Source organism: Poecilia latipinna, unplaced genomic scaffold, assembly GCF_001443285.1.
Source record: "Poecilia latipinna isolate Pla-1442-1.1 unplaced genomic scaffold, P_latipinna-1.0 Scaffold1868, whole genome shotgun sequence".
Taxonomy (NCBI): Eukaryota; Metazoa; Chordata; class Actinopteri; order Cyprinodontiformes; family Poeciliidae; genus Poecilia; species Poecilia latipinna.
This window is the reverse complement of record NW_015114484.1, coordinates 197428-218009: the sequence shown is the minus strand read 5'-3', so window position 1 is coordinate 218009 and position 20582 is coordinate 197428. Positions and strand designations below refer to the sequence as shown.

Below are 20582 nucleotides of genomic sequence, written 5' to 3'. Positions count from 1 at the left end.
TGTGTGCGGTCTGAAGTTTATAGGACTTTTTTTCAAGTAGGTGATTTCCAATGTTTTGACTTTTATCTGATTTGCTTAAGATCTGTGCCCAATAGCAACGGGATAAAAACAGGCTAAGTTTAATTAGAGTGTACACCAGAATTACAAGGCCCTTTGCAGTACATTTGCCAAGCGACCACAAACCTCCTCAATGCACAACACAGATGACACATTTGAATTTTTAAAAATGATTCTTTACCACTGTTGATAAAGATGTGCTTTACTCAAAGTCTGACTATGAATATCATTAAAAGTCAACTACACATAAAACACTTATTTAAAAATAGGAAAAAAGTAATGCATTTCCTCTGACGAAAATGGAAGAAGGGCAAATAGTGATGTGATTACAATCATCACTACACTTTTACTTTGCCAAGATGTAGCTAGTACTAAACACTGCCAAATGCAGTAAAGTAGATTTAAGTGAAACATTCTGCCTGTGTATAAATGCATTCGTAGAAAAAAGGGGATGTCTTGCAAGGTGCTATAATCCACTGAGGGACCTGGACAGCCTGCTGTTTGTTTGTGTGTCGCTAAAGCCATGCAGGGGTTTGAAGGTGGTCTTATCCATCTGAAGGCCCTTTGAACCAGAAGGTGTGTGACTGCGTGCCTTTGAGTGTGTAAGAGTGTGTGTCCTGCAGCCAGCCTCCACATCCAACCAACCCACTCAGGTTGCCCTCTGACACGCCAGTCTGCCCCCCTTTCATCCTCCATTTTCTCAGTTGGGTGTGATCACATCAAAGTGCAACAGGGGGGATTACAGGTTCCTTTGCCCCAAGGGGTCCCAGACACGACCCCTCTATGTCTCCCTAACTGTGGCAGACACACACTCTTTTCCATTCCTGACACTGTCCCCGGGGCCCCTGTAATCCGCATGGTGTCACAAGGTCAGGGGACCGTGTCAATGACGTCCATTTAGGACTTACGGGATACAGCTACATGCTGTATATAAGTTTTTATCTTTAATCTTTGTTCTTTCTTTAACTCTGCTCCCTCCCTACTGAAAGCATGACAGCATGACAGAACCTGTTTTAAATACTCATTTAAAAACTCAAAATAAATGCAAAAGTTGGGCTGGGGATTCAAATTTTCTGTCATCTGCCATGGGTGAAAATGTAAATTAGTTCATTACACATTTTATGGCTTCCCTCTCTAATTCTGCAACCATTTTCTTCTGACAAAAAAAAAAGAAATAAAAATTATGTACTAAACTCTACTCCACATAGTTTACTAAAATTTACTATGTTTTTTTCTGCTATAAGCTAAAAAGTTTCAAAGATCTGCTGCCTTGTATTGTGGGCACAGTAACTAGAAGAAAAGCAAACCTTTGTCCACTTTAAAAGTGTTACAACTGGCAAAAGTTTTGAAAACTGAATTCACACAACATGATGAAACCATAAGGAAATAATTCTTCACCAACGATTTAAAATGTGCTGAGTCTTTTTGCTTTTTGCGATGCAAAAAAAAAAGTAAAAATCAAAGCCTCCCTGCAGATAAAGGCATTGCATCCAAGAGCCCAGCTGCTTCTGCAACTGTTGAACTCAAGACTTGGATGCGACTCCATGTCCAGATTAATCTCATGGCAATAAAAAGGAGTTGCTGTTATTTGTAGTATGCATGTTATCTGACGCCATTGTTCCTCCCTTGCTCTTAAAGAAGCTCTCTGGCTCTACATCTGTCCACCAGGATTTTCAGAGCATTCTTCATCGGGGCGCAGCAACGCCACGATGTGCTCTACGCCTAAATATAGACACATCACACACAGAATGTGCACACACTTAAAATGAGTTAAAGTTAAAAAGGATGGAATTATGGCAATGTCAAAAGTCTGAAAGAACAACCTGCTTTTATGTATTTACTTTTAAATTCCAGTGATCATCCTCTAAAATTGCATCCATTTGTGAGTTTAACGTTCTCCGCAGCCACGTGAAGCGAGCAGCATGTACTGTGCGAGGAGCCTGTCTAAATAAAAGCCTGGATTTAATATTTTTTGCTGAGGGAATCTCTTCCAACAGCAACACTCTGCTTCCACAGCACTTATGGTAATAGGTGCAGTTTTTAAAGTCAATATGGTATCATTAAGTGCAATGAAGCGTGATCCTCGAGCACCGTGGCGTTAGTGTTTCCCTTTCATTCTGGGTGTTTTGTTCAAGGTTGACTTCAGAAGTGAGTCAGTGCTACATTAATATTTTTATATGCACCCAGTGAGCATGCTTAATTTAATTAAGCAATAAACAAAAAAAATAAAAATAAATCTAATAGCTAATCTAATATCAGTGTTGCTAAATTGGGTTCTGAGTTTTAGAAGCCAAAATCAAGTCAGGCTCTGTTTCCTTACTTGGCAGCGAAGGTTGCTGAGCCTCTTGGCAGTGGAAACTGTGCTGTTTCTCTCAAGTTGCACTTCAGCTTCAGATGCTGAGTGGACTGTTTTCACATTAAATATGGGTAATTTAATATCTGTTTATAAAGGTGTATGGATGTTAATGCACTGGTTGTTTTTAATGGCACTAGTGTTATCCACGCTTCTGCATTACATGCATAAGCAGGCATCAGTTTTTAGTTTTTGAAATGTGAACATAATAGACTTTATTAATGATTAACTTAATTGTGTGAAAATTGGGGTAATTAGAGTAAGCTAAGGGTATATCCACTGAATAAATCTGCATTCACATTGAAGAACACAATGATTCAGCACAACATATGGGGTTCATATGAAAAGTATTCATACCCTTGAACAATCTTGCTGTTACAAAAACAAAATTTACTGTATTTAACACAAAGTGGCAAATAATTCTGAATTCAATGGAAAACAAAAGATGATTTTTAATATTTTTTGACAAGTAAGAAATCTAAAAAATGTGGTGTGTATTTTTACTTAACCGTCTCCAAAAGTTACCTCATTAGCAAATTTCTTGGCAGAACATTGGTGAACAAACCGCATTATGAAGACCTGGGAGAAATGTCTGAATTAAAGTGGTGGAGAGTTTTACATCACAGTCAGGTTGTAAAACAATATCCTGAGCTTTGAATGGAGCACTGTTCTGTGCATTATCCAAAAGTGGAAATAATTCAGTGCAGCAGCAAACCAAAGAAGGCATGGACATTCACCTGAACTTACAGACCAGGCATGATTAACGTGATTAATCAGGAACTTAATGAGAAAAGCTACGAAGTGGCTTTTCTCTGGACATACTTTGTATACAGTCATGGATTTCATTGCATGACTGTATACAAACCCAGTTAGGTTCTAGAAAAAGTCTGACATTAGACATACAACAGTTCGAACCTTCACTCCAGAAATCATTAAATGTCACAATATATTTGTCACAGCAGAGCTACTGAGAAAAGTGATAAATATGTGATGCAAGATTTTGGTTTCAAGCAGTATATAGCAGCTGTGCTGGTTATATAATACCTAGTATGAATATTGTACAACCTTTTACTGCACCTCCAGAGTTACATGACTCTGTCTTGAAATATGTACTAAGCTTATTTCAGAAGGTTTTTTTTTTGTTTTGTTTTTTTAAGCAGCTGTCCTAAATTCATTTAATCGGGTTAAATCAGGACTGATTAAAGGTCTTTTTCTAGAATCTCTTTATGAAACTGTCATCTATATAAAAGGGCGCACTCAGTCACATGATTGACATTTATAAAAACGGCTAAAAAGAGGAAGTAATTAGAGAAGCCATGTGAGAGTTCTGGCCTGCCAAATTATGTAACCTGAAACATATGATAAAACGAAACAAGGTATCATTTTACAAAACACAATCCAGCTGACCCGTATTACCTCAGCTGCCCCAGCCGAGGTAAGCACGATTAATTCTTGTTAGAGTTTAGTGCCTCCTTCTTTGTTGTTACCTTTGGAGACTGTGATGGAGTAATAAGGAGACAATTAGAAGACCCAAAGATAGGCTCTGATATGAAGACACTGGTCCGCTCCGATATAAAGATCATTTTGGTTCAGTGACTTGCAATAAAACACAGACTGAGCTGGAGACCATTAGGGCACCGAGCCCTCATCTGTTTCAATAGCACAGAAGCTTTAGCTGAGACAAAGGCTTTTGTCATGATCACAGAGCTCACTCTGTAGCCTGCAGAGACATCAGGCTGGTTTATGACAGACGGGTCAGCAGGGGGTGGGGCGCGGGGTCGAGACATACATATAGCTTTAATTGTGCAAATGCCAATGTGCATGAAAGTGTTTAGAGGCCTGGAGACGGGTGTGCATTGTGTTGAGGACTGCCCTGCAAACCTGGGGACGGAGCCCACCCTGGCTTTATGCGCTCCCTGATGTGAGACCCCTGATCGGGTCACAGTGGGCCGTGTGTGTTTGAGAGCACGAGTGAGTCGTGGTTGCCGGGTGCAGTGTGGCACCTGCTGCTGGAATGCTGGAAAAACAATCGATGTAATGTTGGTGTAAATGTAAGATCTTAACCACGAACTCTGTTGGCACATCTGGTCAATTAAATCCTGGACTGAAGTCGACATTGACTGGAAATAATCTTCTTGTTGACAGTCTGAATCACCTCAATCGTTAAAAGGGAATCGTACAAATGAATCAGACAAATGGGGAGGGGGGGACAGAAAAGGTAACAACAACAACAAGTGCTTTGTGGTGAGTTAATGTGAAGTTGGAATTTCTGAATTCAAAGTCAACAAAAGTCCAAAAGTGCATCCCAAGAAACTGGAATTCCAGCTTGGAAAGCCAAAATCACAACAAAAATCCCCAGAAAATCACAGGTTTAATGTGAAGATGACCTTTGTGCATATAGAGCCAGAGTTCCAGGAGTTTTCTGTTTGTCTGCATCTCTTGCAGTTTGCATCATGTCACTCTAGCACAAGCACTGTTAAAGAGGATGTTTTTTTTTTCATCCCGTCAAAATGCTGTTCTTCATGTTTCTCTCGTACTGTGGCAGAAATACATATGCATATTTTAGCAAGGCAGTCTGATTCTAACCCTTATTGGGAGCAGTCTTAAATAGTTTCAGGTTTGTCCGTTGTACAGTGGAGCCCACCACTCAGTTGTGGCATTTATTTGCAGCCAATTGCAAGTTCTTTCAGCCAAATGTGTTACTCTATAGATTGGCTTGATCATCAGCAGCTGACATAGGAAAGAGTAGAGAGACAGAGCTGAGACGGACAATCCTGATATATCTTTAAAACTTTAGTTTTTTTGCTGTATTTAATTCCCTAAGAGGCATTCTTGAGCTCTCATGTTTTTGTTTTCTGCCAAAAACCTTTCAGAATCGAACCACGACAAAAGACAGACCCACATCTGAGCCCTGATATGACCACAAGATGATGTAAACCCCCATGTGCCACAAACGTTCGCCAATTACCCTCGCAACTGGGTGTGGATCAGAGTGTGAGGCATTGTGGTGTCAACCTAAACTGTTCTTATACTTGTCTGGAAAGCTTTTTTTTTTTGTTTTTATCTCTACATGTTTACACAGATTTTAATCCAAATGGTTCTGCTGTCTTCATACACCAACACCCAAAGTCTTCAGAGGGAAATCTTGTGTCGATCAGAGTAAGCGTCAAGTCACGTCTTCCAGCGATTACAGCCAAGTTTTTAAGCCTTGACAGATGAGAGCCGTGCAACAACTTGCTTGTTTCATCGCATGTCACACTGTGTGAGGTGATCCTAGCTAAAAACCTTTGTTTGAGAAATGTGTGTCAAACAGAATCAGTCTGAGACGTGTTGATGTTCTTGGCGACTCTTTTAGAAAGAAAAAATGGTCAGATTTCTGTCTGAATGCGATATTGATTTCATCCAAATTCTCAGAATCGCATTTTTTTCCCCTCTTCATTCCTCTAGCAGAGTCTGAAGTTTCATACCACTAAGCCACTGCAGACGTCTTGATTTAAAAAGCAGCAATAAAACCAAAAACAATGGGAAGCCACGTGGAAAGTATGATGAGGTTATGTTGGGAGAACGTTTTAGATTTTCCGGTGCTTTTTGGGAGAAAAGTCATGCCGTGTTTAACAGTGAGCGCTTTATGAAGGGAGTTTCTTAGTTGAGGTTTTCTGCCTTCAGCGGTTTGTTAAAGCCTCTCGTCACAATCAAGGGCAGAAGGGGAAACGGTTTCACCCAGGTAGCTACATAAATATACAGTAGCATTCATACTCGCAGAGAAGAACAGCACACCCCATGTCTCTGGCCCTTTCCACGCCCCTCCTCTCACCTCCCACCTTTTTTCTCCTCTTTTCAACCCCTCCCTCCATCTATCTCTCCCTACCGTTCTCTCCCCTTTTGAATTAGGTTCATTCTTTCAGCCTGTTCTCCCTCTGAGCGTTTCTGCACCACTCAGCTCCTGTGAAAACTCCCTGTGTGTGTGTGTGTGTGTGTGTTAAGAGGAGTTTTATGTGTGTGCACAGCGCTGTGTGTGTGTGTGTTTTTTTTTTTTTTTCTTTTAAAGAGGAGCTGAAGTGCAGTCGTTCATCAGTGTAGCTGACTGCAGCCGGGGTAATACTCAGATCTCCGCGTCGCTTTTCAACTTACAGCTGCTTGTAGGACTTTTTTTCTTTTAAAGACTAACTGGACTTTTATTTTTCACCAAGCCAGGACTGCAGAGCTGCTCACTCTTTGTCCCATCTTCACTGGAATTGCCAATATTAATTTTTCCAGAGGTTCTTCCAGGATTGTTAAATTTTGTTTTATGTATTTTCCCGCTTTCTGAGCAATTTAGATAATTGCTATTTCATCCCCATTCCCTACGTTGACTTGAGATATGTTAAACTTTTAATGGAAATTAAGAGCCCAGCAAGAGTGCAAAGGTGTGCATGAGCAATAACTTTGACAGTACCTACGACACAGAAAAAGTTTCTCACACAATGGAAGCAATAAGTGCAGCGAGAGGCATGAAGGGCTCAGGTGGATGCTGATCCTGACCAGGACAATTCTGAACCTTTGCAGATTTTGATCTCTTGGAACTGGATGGGAAGGTGAGTTTTAATTGCTTGCAGAAACAGCTTGAACGTTTTTGTATAAGAATGACATTAGCTTAATAATAGGAGTGTCACTGGAGGCATTGTGAGGATCCTGGGGCTTAGCTCAGCCCGAAAGTACTTTAATTTACCTAGACAGCAAAGTCATTTTTCTGTCATTTAAAATGAAAACAGTAGCAGACATGTTGTATGAGTTATGGTCTGCATGGGCTGCTTTTTTCCAATGTGAAATAAAAAAAAATGACCACATTCTTTTTACTGTGTTTTACAGCATTGAGAGTAAAACACACTCAAAGAAACTACCTTAAACTACCTTTAAGGATAAAAAAGAATACATTTTCCTATTTTTACTTATCTGCTTTAGCAGTAAACCTTCTGTGTTTCTCTTTGTGAATGATAACAGAAACGTCTCAGATCAGCTTAATGTGCCAAGTTGGATCAAATCAACCTGATTCTTGTAGAAGAAGCAGTCTAGGTCTGCTGTTTCTGCAGCTGGATGCAACATTTTGTCCCTCATCAGACATGGCCGTACTTCTCTGACTAAGATGCAGATATTGTAATACTTTAAAACTTGATACATGACATTTTTGACAGAGATTTTTTTAATAAATGTAGCTGACACATGACTTGTCTTATCAGAACAGATTCTTTAGGCGTTCATTGTTGTGTAGTTTTATCAACAAAAAGTGACATTTTGTATGCATTACAAAAAAACTGGTGGCACAGTTTAACATCATTTATCACTTTAACCATTTTAAAAATTCTTCACAATTTTTTTTAACAGTGCATTCAGCATTTAGCACATACATTCGGAAACTGTCAAATACACGACATATGTCTCATTTAATGCATGAGCAAAGAAGTTGTAGTTATAACTGGTGGAAACCACATGCTCAATAAGGTGCACAACACATGTATGTCTATCATGTACAAGACATGCTGCTAGGTTTTGTGACACTGATTGTATGAGATTCAGAGAACAGGCAAACAAATCTGCTCAGGTTTTATGTAAACATACAGATCATGCAGTCATATATTACAGGATTAGTGAATGATTTTATTAGATTTATGTTGATAAATTTGATCCCAAGTGGAATAAGAGACTCCCTCCCACCCTGCGTGGGTTTGCTAGTACAAACAATGAATGGATGGAATAAGGGACTATTCACTAAAAATCAGGGCTGCAGCCTGAATGTCTAGGTCTAATACCGCCTTTGGGTAAAAGGTCATACATGATACTGACTCACAAGAATGAGCAGAGAGGAGATTCGAGGATTATTTATGGAGAATCTAAAAGTCCACATTTTCGTGCACGAGATCTTTCACAGATCACAATCTGTTTTGTTTTTTTAAAGCAGTATGACAATTTAGCTTATGCATTGAGTTTTTTATGTTTTTCTACTTTTTGTAAAGCCCTTCTGCTAAAAGTGATCCCTTTTTATGTTTTTAAAAATAGAATAACAGTTTAAAAAATCTTCTTTTTAAAGATCTCTGTTCAATATTGTATTATCCAAGTCTATCCAGGCCAACAAGTTTGATCAGTCCTAATAGTTTAGGTTTTAGAAAGGAAAAGTGACGTTCAGACTGTGAAATAACCCTTAAGTTTAGCACCGCACGATGACCAACAGTTAGCTAGATGTGCTACGCTCAGTTATCGTTGGTTATGTCTCAAGAATTAGTTTCTGTTATACTTAAGAGTAAAACGAGTTAAAATAAGAGTCTAAAAAGTCTAAAAATAAGATTCAGGATGTCAAACTTAAAGCATGCTCCTTAACATTTGTAGCTCGTACAAATAGCTGGAGCATCTGCCAGAGAAGCTCGTACTGAAAGCAGTAGTCACTTTGACAAAACTATTGTGATAATTTAATTCCACAACATCCCTAGTTGCTAATGTAAAATGTTGCTTTAGCTGCATAGACTGGGCCATCTGAAGAAGACTTAACAGCCAGCTGTTTTTAGAAACTCAAAGTATGCAACAATACTATTCCCAAACCATTGCATATCAAAGTATCTTTCATGTTTTGTTGATTGCTTGTGGGATACAGTGAAAGCTGAGGTCTTGTTTCACTCACAGCATTGAGTTGTCTTTCCTCTGAGAGCTTTTTGGAGCAGATCCAGTCAGAAGACCAGAGGCGGCTCTGCAAGGTCTTGATTCACAGCAGCTTCTGTTTCTGACAGAGCCAAGCTGTGTGCTCACGGTGACCAGCAAACTTCATTTGCTCTAATTGCACCTTTATTGTTATTTAATTGCCGTACTTTACTGAACCACAACAGCGAGGTCCTTTCTAAAAGTTATATGTTTCTTGGCTCTGATCAAATACAGAAACTGTACTTTGATGCAAGTTTTGTTGCAAAAGATCACCTGATAATTAAGGACAATATGTTCTGATGCATCAATAGAAACTGCTTCAGAACCTTTTTTTTCTCATTCATCCATTAATTTTCTTATAAAATAAAAATAAATTATTTGTCAAAATCACGATGGGCAGATCTGAAGGAAACTCAAATACTGATATTAGCTACATAAAAGCCTGACCTGTGCATCTCCCTATTATTACTTTTATCAAAAGTAAAATTAATCCAGTCCATCCTGACTGACCTGACCAGTGGAAACAGTCATGAGACACATTTAGCAGAAAGCGACCCCAACGCTAATCATCACTGTAAATTGAACCCACTCCAATTGCAACATTTCTTTTTCCGATTTAAGCCTCCGATACTTGGGATAATTAATCCAAATCAAACAAAGATTAGCCACAGGTTTGCCGGCTGGGAAACTTCTCCTTCATGTTGCAGGGCCAGATGGCTCAGTACCAGCAGCCAGCAGAGTGCTGCGGTCTCGCTGCTTCTTCATTTTACAGGGTTTCTTTCTGAGCACTCAGTTTATTTGCCTATAATCGCCTTTCATTTACTGGTTCACCTTGTTTCAGCATAAAAACCCATGAACACTGTTTAACTTCTGTTGTGAAACTGCTTCACTTTGATTGCTGTACTTTGGCGTGTTTGAGATCGTATTTAGATGAGACTGTGTGAACTAAAAGGTTCTGCTGCAACAAGTCACTGTACTTTCATGCTTTTGAAGCAGAAACAGAGGATGAGTTCAAATTCATTTTTCTCGTGATTTGCACTTTTAAGCGCTGGTGTAAATCAGTCCATTTTTTGTCAGCTTATCTACTACTTTCAGTTTAATGTCTTTAGTGAATCATCACTTTACTAAACATTTTTCACGCCACTGGTGGTCTGTGCGCTTCATTTTTTTTTTTTGAATGTGCAGAGGAGAAATGAAGCACTCCTCACCTACCTGTAAATCTGAGTAAGACTAAATGCTGCCCAGTACCTGCTCCACGCTGTGGCTCCCGCCTCGGGTTTGTTTGCAGAAATCTGCAGCATGTCCAGGTTCTGCCATGCTTCTCCAACAGCACCTGCCTTTCCAAGGCTGAATATCTCTTCTGAATCAAAACACAACAATTGCTCCTAATGGTGCTTTTCCAGAGTTGGTTTTTGTTTGACAGACCAACCTGGAATGTTGCACAAGTCGCATCCAGCTTTTTACATGCCTCATGAGTTAGTGTGTAAGAATGAGAGTGGAACCTTTTTCTGACTTTCAGCTACTAGAGTTGGAAGTCAGGAAAAGGTGAGTCTCTTGGATGTTCATATTATTTTTGAACCATAGCTTGTTGTCTATGATAAATTGTCCAAACGGATAAAACAGCAGATGAAAACAAAACTATTAATCACAAGGCCTATTGTTTTTCTTCTTTTACATCTTGAGGCTTCATTTCAACCCGTTTCACTGCACAGTTAAAGTACAGGAGTAAGTAACTTTACAATATTAAGAGTCATTTTGGCATTTGCTCCTCCTAAATAAAGAGCTTGCAGAAAAATTGAGTTTATGTTTGTGTGCAATGTTAGCACTAACCACAAGTTAAAATAAAATTACCTTTTCACCTAATTGTAGGTTGAAAAAAATAAAAACATTAAACTTTTAGCAGAAGAGAATGTCGATATATACGTGAATAAAAATATTCTAAATTCATATGAAATGAATAATAAAAACAAACACACACATCTCCCCATTGAGTGCAGGAGATAGACACCAGACAATGGAAAAATAAAGAGGCTCAGGTATATATTTTGCAGACTACTGGAAAAAAAGGAAAGCATTTTGCTATTTGTTACATTCTGTTGAGATAATTCATGCATGTAGCTGAGCTGTGGGTTGGGCTGCAGGCTGCTGGCACACACAGCGTCAGAGTTATGTGGTATAAAGCTCAGCGTAAAAGCATGCAAACCCATTTAATTAGACCTCCCTAAATAAATTCATGAATGAGTAAGCATGTTTAATAAGATTCTGTAAAGTAAATTAACAGAAAAATAAAATGTATGAGTGCGAAATCTGTGCTTTCATTTTCACCCAACAAGTAGTTTCTTTGTAGTTCCCATTTGTGCAGCAGTTAACTCTTCAGATTGAGTTTTTTTCTGTCTGTTTATGTGCCTTCTTACCCTTTCAGCCACTCTTTGAGTTCAACTCTTATCCCTTCTTAAGATTTTCCTGCTTTTCTGCAGAGCAATACATGCGATTATATGCCGACATGTTGCGGATATGTAGAATCCCATTAAAGCTGACCACTCTAACCCTCCTCCTGTCCTCAACGTCTCCTGCCAATCAAAGTCAGCCAAAAGTCACCAGATACCTGCTGCTTGGCATTTTGCTCTTTAAAGTGTAGACCCCTCCTTCCGCCTCACTCGCCCCTTCTCATTCCTCCTTCTCTTCCACCCATCTCTCCTGCCTTTCATTTCTTGGTCCCAGGGAGGCTTAGCCTTGTTGGTTGCTGGCCAGGGAAACTCTTTTCTCTCTGCAGGCAAAACAATTGTCTCCTTTCTTTCCATCACATATTCCTTTTTTTTCCTTCTCTATCCCTCTATACATTTTCATTCTTTTCATGGGACTGTATGCATGCAGGCATGCTGCAGGCTTCAAGTGCTCCAATCCCTGCGTCTTGTCCTTTCAGAACTTCCCTCCAGTCTCACATGCTGTTTTTTCTTTCTCTGCCTTCTCAGTTCTGCTTTGTGCTTGTAAATCAGATTTCTAACAACTCTGCTTTGTTTTGTTATATATTTATGTAGTTCTGCTTTCACCCTTTTTCACAGCTCTTATCATTTCCTTTAGATCAGATGGCACCCTCCCATTACGGCCTTCGTCTTGTGATTATAACCTGTTTATTTTTATTTATTTTCCTACATCTGAGTTGATATGTGCTGTGCCTCTATTCCTTCTTGTTTCCTTATGCCACTTTACTCAAACAACTTGGTCAACAAGTCCATATTAGTTGGAATAATTTGCTAATTAAATCCTGGGTCAAACATAGACCCATCCATTCTTGGATTCAGTTAACAAAACCAGCATATGGAGCTGGTTCAAGTCAACCAGCTCCATATGCTGTACTTTCTTTCTTTAACAGCATTTAATGTTAACATATGAGCATAACATATGGTCACTGGATCACATCAGAGTAGAGTCGTACAGATGACATCACGGCGGTTGCTGTCGCTGTAAAACAGGATTTCTACATTTATAAATTAGGAGCAAAATCTTCCTTATCTGACAAGATAATGTTATTAGGATCATGTATTAGTGATTAGCATAAACCCACCATTTGGATTAATTTGAGGGTGTCAAACATTCATTCTTTGTTCCACCCTGTGAAAGTGAAAGGCTAGAAGTTAAGTTGCTAATATTCATTCACTCATTGTTGCTTTTGGTGCTATGGTGTCGCACTCTAACCTCTCTCTGCAGAGGCGCGTCTCACCCTGGAGGCGGCCTGCTTTGTCTGCCCGTCTTATTTAGGCTTGGTTTTGACAGGACAGCTTGGCCCCTCGTCTCCCCCCCTCTGAATCTATGTCTGTCTTTATTTTTAATCCATTCCCTCTTGGCATGCTGCCGCTCCATGTCCATTGAAGCCGAACTGAATGCAACTGTCGGTGAGCCTGGTGGCTTTTTTCTTCTTCTTCTTCTTTTTTTTTTATTGAGATGCTTTATGGAGCATGCAGGAGATTTAAGGAGTACTCAAGCTCAAGAGTGGGTGTCTGAAGAACTTAGTGCTGATTGGGAGGTGTGTGTTGTTCAAATAAACAAATTAGTTCAGAGAAATCATGCTTTTAAAGTGATGAGAGCACATATAGACAACATCCTCAGACACACACACACACACACACACACACACACACACACACAGCTCTGGGAGACTCGGCGGGACAATGGGACCAGTCGTTTGGCTTATACAAGCCGACAGGAGAGTAAGGATTTCACTGGAGCCTCTGTCACTCCCAGGAACTGTGACGTGAACTGCGTTGAGCGCGAGTCACGGCGCTCCAGCTGACGAGGGTGGTGACGTCCATCTCCTTGAAAATACTGCGAGCATCTTTGCAGCTTTGTGCTCAACCCTGAGCCTGCAAAACACACACACACACACACACACACACACACACACATAGCGTCTCTTTCTTTCTGCTTCGCGTTTTAACACTTTATTGTGTTATTGTGTTACTCACACTTTAATGTTTTGTTCCGCTGCGCCTGTACGTGTGTGCATCAAACCTCATAAAGGCTGGGTCCACGAAAGTGACGCTGTGTGTACTTGAATGTATGCTTTTGTGCAATCATCACATGTATGTGAGTTTGTGTGTGTTTATTTACTGCAGGGTACGAGGGAGTTTATGCCTCCTTTCAGCTCTGCCCTGTTGTGTTGTGGACTGGCAGCCATGAGCTTATGAGAGCTCTCCTGTCTCAATGCCTCAATAGCTCTATTATTCATAAAACTGAAAGCCAGCCGTCTTGGCTGCGCTCTGTCTGTGTGCAAGTGGAAGTTGTCTTTATGTTTTAATTCTTCACAGCATTTTGATGGCAGTGCAATGGAAATCGAAGAAATTTGAAGAAAAACATGAAGAGCAACTGTACTTTTTTTTTTTTTGGCCCTTTGATTTCTTGGTTTCTGTAAAAGCCAAAAAAAAAAAAAAGGAAATTTAGCTTCCTTTTGTCTAGGAAGTCTGGGATTACCATAATTCACTTGTTTTTAAATTTATTTTTTTGACTTTTACTCTACCTTTATTTTTTAGTAGCTAAAAATCGACATTCAGTTTTGAGCACTGGTGCAAAGTTGTTTAAGATTGCAAATGTTTTTCTTTTATTTTAATTCTTACATCACAGAAGATGTTAGTTCTTAAAGGAGGTAACAGATGAAAGGCAGTGATGAGGAGTAATTGTCAAGATATTAAAATAAAAAAAAACATTAAAAGCCTCAACGCTAACTATGAGGTGCAACATAATGAAGGAGGCTGGTTCCAGTGAATAGCTGTACTGTTCCAGCAGCCCGGCAACAGAGTCCAAAGTACTAGAAGAAAGGTTTGTATGTGTGTGTAGGTGTGTGTGTGTTTCCAGTACAATACCACACAGATACATTCCTGCTGATTAGTTTACAAACCGGTGACCTGGTTACTGAACCAGCTGTGTAGTCAAATAAAAACATATCCAACTCAAGTCATTGTTTCTTCTGAGACATTTTTTTTTTTTTACTTTGAATTCTGTAGATCCTAAAATACTCTCATAAACTGTTAAGTCATGTTGCGATGTATAATTCAAAATAAATACCTGAATATTCAAGTACTCCTTTTAGTAACTCAGCTCTCACATAGCAGTGATACCTTTATCCACAGCTGCAGGCTTACCAGCAATGGGATGGTTTCATGCAGTCTGCAAAAGTGGAGAAAGAAAGTGGGAGTGGGTTTTCTGTCTTGGCAGTGCGAGAGGTTGTGCCGGGCTTGGCATTAGGGGCTACATATCTCTATCTCACACATGCTGTCTTCATTGCTGTGGTCAGCTTGTGTGTGTGCGTGTGTGTGTGTGTGTGTGTGTGTGCGTGTGTGTGTGTGTGTGTGCGTGTGTGTGTCTGTGATTTAAACTCTGTTCCTGGTTCTTGCTGTAAACTGAAGGGATTATAGTGCGGCTGCCATAATAGAGGTTGGCATTGACACACCCTGGCATGAGCATCAATCTGATTCAGACTAAATATACCTCAGTGTGTGTGTGTGTGTATTTGCATGTGTGTGTACACAAGGGCATCCCTGGCACAAGAAGTGCTCCTTTCTGAATCGTCTCCCTCTCTCTGTCTCTATTTTTAGGTCCCTGTGTCCAGGCGGAATGATTTTGTCCTGTCTCGGATGTGAGAGGTGATCTGGGTCGTCCTTCGTAAGAGGACCAGAGGATATATCCAGAAAACTCTTGGGAATAAGTCTGACGGCAACTACAAGCCAGGATAGCTGTTATTTTTTTTGTTTGTTTGTTTTGTTTTGGTTTTTTTTTTTTTTTTTCAAATCAGGAGAAACACTTTGCGTGACGATGAAATAGAACTGGACGAGAGCCAGATAACTAAATCATCTCTCAGTACAAATACTCAGCACTCAAAGCGGCCAAAGCCACTAAACACTAGCTTTTGATAGAAAGCGGTTTATGAAAAGGGCGCCAAAATGATGACCATGATGATGATGATGGTCACCTGCAGCTCTCTGCTGGTGCTCGGGATGGCTGCTGCTTACTCTTCTTCCAGCTCAGTAACCCGTGCTTCATCTTCATCCTCCTCCTCATCTTCCTCATCCTCCTCTCCCACCTCCTCCTCCTCACCACGCATGAAACTTTCATACAAAGGTAAGGACACGTCTCTCTGCAAAGGTCAGTTTGTCCTAAACCTACACTACCGATATAAAACAAGCAACCGGACACAACTGAATGCTATACGTGTGCATGCATATGCCAGCAGCATGGAAATACAGTGGCATGATTGTTTGATCCATTTCAAGTTTTTTAATGTTAGAGGAGGCAGCTAACTGCCCAGTGTGACCACAAAAACCAGGGATGTGTGCCATCGCTTCAAACTGGCAATTACAGTCTGAAGTCAGTCTGAAGGACAAGAGGTTCACTGCAAGCTGCCAAGCCAGCTGAAATTTGTGCCGGCTTCAGTTTCAACTCAGGGTGACATGTAGGTCAGAGATGGAAATGATGATGACGAATAATTAAAAGCTTAATAAGTTAGCATAATGAGTGGTGGCATCATCGTGTCTGAGTAATATTGTATGTTTTTGTTAAGAACAAAAGTCTCATGTGTGTAACTAAAATTGTTCCAATTCAGTCACAGATTGAAAGAAAATGTTCATCAAATTAAAATGGTCGCCAAATTTACAAACTCTTAGTTTTTCTGCTAAAGCATCAGCAAGCAACAACATGATTGTATTTCAGAGCAACACAAAAATGTAAATATAACTCATCATTATCTTTAAAGCATCGGTTTTGTGTGCTTAGTAACTAGCTTATGCTATAAGTCAGCTTACAGCTTAAGTAGCTAGGTTACTTAAGCTAGTAGTAAGCTCTAAGCTTACTACTAGCTACAAGCTAGTAGTAAGCTTGTAGCTTACTACTAGCTTGTAGCTAGTAGTAAGCTACAAGCTAGCTACAGTAGTAAGCTTGTACTACTGTAGCTAGTAGTACAAGCTTGTAGCTTGTACTACTAGCTACAAGCTAGTAGTAAGCTTAGAGCTTAGAGAAAAACTAAGATGAACATTTTCTTTCAATCTGAGACTGAATTGGAACAATTTTAGTTACACACATGAGACTTTTGTTCCTAAGAAAAACATAAAATATTACTCAGACACGATGATGCCACCACTCATTATGCTAATTTATTAAGTTTTTAATTATTCGTCATCATCATTTCAATCTCTGACCTACATGTTACCCTTATTATTGGATTGAAATCTGTCTCTTTTTTTTTTGATTCAGCACGTTTTTTATTGGAGTCTAGGTTGTTTTAGCCGCACCATAGTAAGTCTGAGTAATAAAGTCCCTGATGTGATGCAGGCTGCCTTTTTATGGCATCAGAGTCAGAGCAATAACAAGTTAATAAAGCCTTTTAAATGTGTAAATTAATAAGGGTTTGGTCTTGTTTTCTTAAACTCCTTGTTTAAGTTAGGACAATGGGGGAGGATATTTTTCTAACTTCTCTGACCAGTAAGCTTGTTTTTTTTTTGTTTCCATTTGCCAGGGTGGACTGTTGTAACTTAAATTTACAAAGACAAGCTAGATTTTCCTGGGCACCGTTCCCCCTAGATTTGTTTTTGCCAACTTTGTAACGGCAGTCACTCATTTTTTCCATTGAAACCATTACTGATGGAGGATTGTGTCCGTCCTCGTCATAAGTCACTTGCCTTGGGACACACAGCCTTGAAATTTTAAGTAGATAACAAAAAAAATATTTTAATCAACCACAGAATATTGCAGGCTTGTAGCCAGCTGACTTTAATAATAAGAAATCATTAAGATTCCAATACATTGTTTTGATATTTGATATTTTTCCAAGTTATATTTTAGAACAGAATAGAAAAAATACACTTTATTGAGTCCCAAGGGGATATTGCTTGTTTGCTGTCAAGCTATTCCATGCAAAGTGTTAAATATTAGTAAATATAACAAAGAGCTATATAATATTTCTAACAAGATCAATTCGTAAATGCACAACATATTGGAGCTATCCTTATTTTCCTACTGCTAACTCTCCTACAGAGCATTTGATCAATACTTATCACCGTTCTTTAAAGGTTTTAGATACACTTTATTATTCCTTTATTTATACCAAAAGGAGCTACACAGTTAGTACAGAAACATTTTTATTCCCACAGAGAAGTGTCACCTGATCTTTATTTTCCGAATGTTTATGCTGCAGATGATAATTTAACAAATACACTGCCTATAAATCACCTAAATTTTTGCTTGCCATGTTTAATTGATTACTTTTTTTTTCTAGAATTGCAACAGTACCATGGCGTGCGGCGATTTGAGCTGGAGCGCTCCTGCTGTTTCAGCGCCATGCTGTTGGACGAAGAGAGGGGCAGACTGTTCGTAGGGGCCAAAAACTTCTTGCTGTCACTCTCATTGGACAACATTGCCAAACAAGAACACAAGGTACGTTTCAAATGTGCTTTAATATTGAAGCCCTTTGAATAGATTGTAATTACTAACTTGGGCATCAATTTAACCACCCTGAGATGTACTGGCGACCTCTCGTCCACTCCACTTCCTGCCCAGTGACAGCAGGCCTTCCACGATCGCAGACAATGGATAGACGTGTTTGTGTACTTAGTATTTTGTATCAAGATAAAGAAAAGCTGTGAAATAGATTATTTTATTTGAACCAAAAAGAGATGGATTATCGTCATTCATGCTTATGACAAAGTAGATTAACGTGTAATTCTGGCAACAAAAGACGGCCTCTTGGGAAGTGAGACATTTTTGCAGGCTACGTTTACTGGAGGAATTAGTTTTGTCTGCTCTTCTAAGCAAGAACACACATGTTTGGAAAGGATTTGAAGGTGAGAAAGGAGACAGGGAGTTACACAAAGTTATTTTCTGGATTGAGAAGATAAAAAAAAAAGATAGAAAAAAAAAATGTTTTCAACAAACATGAAAAGAAAACAACTCTTTAACAGAAACTTCAGACATAACAACACATAATAGTCATAATCTGCTTTTTAAGTTAGAGACTTATACTTCCAAAGTCCTAAAAATACTCAGTGAACTACCAGTGTACTTTTACAATAAGAATGTACAGTGTTACTGACAAAAACTATAGTTATGTGTGCTACATAAGCAAAACACAGTCTAGTGGCAACATGTGTCCACAGCTGTTTGGAGTAAATTACATGTTTGACGTGTGAGACTTGAAAGCTTTGATGGACTTTGGCATGTGGGTGAGTTTGATTTATGGCCAGGCATTGCAGGTTCACCGTAGCTGATGTCTTTTACACTTTGTGGTCACATGTGCAGGGGAAGAAGGTATCAAAGGAGATGAAATCGGAAATGACAGACTTAGACAGAGGGAAGAAACAGGAAGTGAGTTGGGAGTTAAAATGATGACATTTTATAAAAAAAAAATAAATAAAAATGTCTAAAAACTGGAGTCAGTCTTTACAAATCTTTTAAATGGCTGATATATTTCTAACCTTTTCTTCCACTTTTCAGATCTATTGGCCAGCTCCCGTTGACTGGAGAGAGGAGTGCAACTGGGCTGGAAAGGACATCACTGTAAGTCCTGTTTCCTTCTTATTTGTTTTTCAGTTTCTGACTCACATAGAATCAGGCAAAAGAAAACCTTTACAAAGTGTCTCTGAAAAATATAAAAATAGCAAAACCTCAAGCTTGGTAAAGAACTAGTTCAGTAAAAATGTTACTGCGGGGGAAAAGTCAGAATTATCGTCATATTTTTTTTTCTTTTCCAGCTAAAAAGCACAATTACAAAAGTACAACATCATAACTTCTTGTTTATGAACCTTTGGAACATCAGACCTCTTTTGAGCCCACAGCCATCACACACTTTACACAGAGCATGAAAATAAGATCTATGGAGGTGTCCACTCCTACCCGGACCAACACAATACTACCTTTTAATCCACTGGAGTCATGGGAGTCATCACAAGACAGGATCACAGCATGTAAACTGATAACATGCAATAATAGGTGCAGCACCCCTACTTTTAGACCTACCATGTGGTGAGATCATTTCCTCAATAGCTAGTTATTTTAAACCTCATGCGACTGAGATTTACACTCTGATGAAAAGTCAAAAACATTTGTTTTGTTTCGTCCCCACACCTAAGAACCCGAAGGTGTAGATGCCTTATAGAGATCAAATTACTTTGGAGCTGTGGCATAGCAGCTTGTACTATGATTACGGTTAAGCTGTAGTTACACTGTTTCCTATTTTGTTAGGTAAAATGGTCTATGGACCCATTACATCAGTCTAAATATGAGGGAAAATCATGAATTTGATTAAATATACTAATATTGTTCTGTCTGTTTTGTATATCATATATATATATTGGGATAAATTATGTAAAATTAAAAATATCTTTGCACAGGTACAATATTTGACCATGAGCTATCCTTATTTTATTTTTCTAGAAAATATAATCATCATCTGGTGTAGCTTCTGTACTTTTGGCAGTCTCTCAGTACCACTGAGTTGCCAAGTAAATATTAGCTTCATGAATCCTAATATTTGGGCTGCAGTTGGACTTACTTGCAGTTGGACTTACTTCATGCATTTAGCATCTCGATGTGAGTGATTCTTCCTCAGTGCTAACAGACTTCAGATTAAGTAATATTATTGTTTTGTTATTGCTACGTTTGAGCAGCTGACATTGTATAGAAGTGCATATGGCAGCATCAAATTATGCATACTACAGAAATTCAAGACCTTTATTTACCTAAAGCAGTATTTTTATAGTGTGTTGGAATATTCATAAAAAAACAGAGTTTATGGAATTGTGATTATTGGCTTGGAACTGAACAGATTATTTTTATTTGTTGTTCATGTTTAGATTGAATAACATAAAAAAACCTGTAGCTGTTTAAAACATGTGACCTTGACCAACAGCATGGAAGGAACTGAATCAAAGCATGTGAAACTAACTATAATTATTTTCAAGATTCAGTACATTTGATTTGTCATGTACTTAGTATCTTTTATTTGGTCAGTAGTTTAAATTTAAAC

General features: G+C 39.0%; 1 protein-coding gene across 2 annotated transcripts in view; it reads left to right on the top strand.

The window, feature by feature from the left end:
- The first annotated feature begins 6457 nt into the window (after positions 1–6457).
- sema3b (sema domain, immunoglobulin domain (Ig), short basic domain, secreted, (semaphorin) 3B) overlaps positions 6458–20582 on the top strand; it is a 35503-nt gene continuing 21378 nt past the window's right edge. Inside the window, exons 1-4 of one of the 2 annotated variants that reach the window (XM_015014968.1) lie at positions 6458–6984; positions 15166–15688; positions 17838–17995; positions 19052–19114. In XM_015014968.1, the coding sequence (XP_014870454.1) occupies positions 15511–15688; positions 17838–17995; positions 19052–19114 (399 nt within the window). In that variant the 5' untranslated portion in view covers positions 6458–6984; positions 15166–15510. The remainder of the gene's footprint in view (positions 6985–15165; positions 15689–17837; positions 17996–19051; positions 19115–20582) is intronic. The other variant, XM_015014969.1, reaches the window with a different exon arrangement.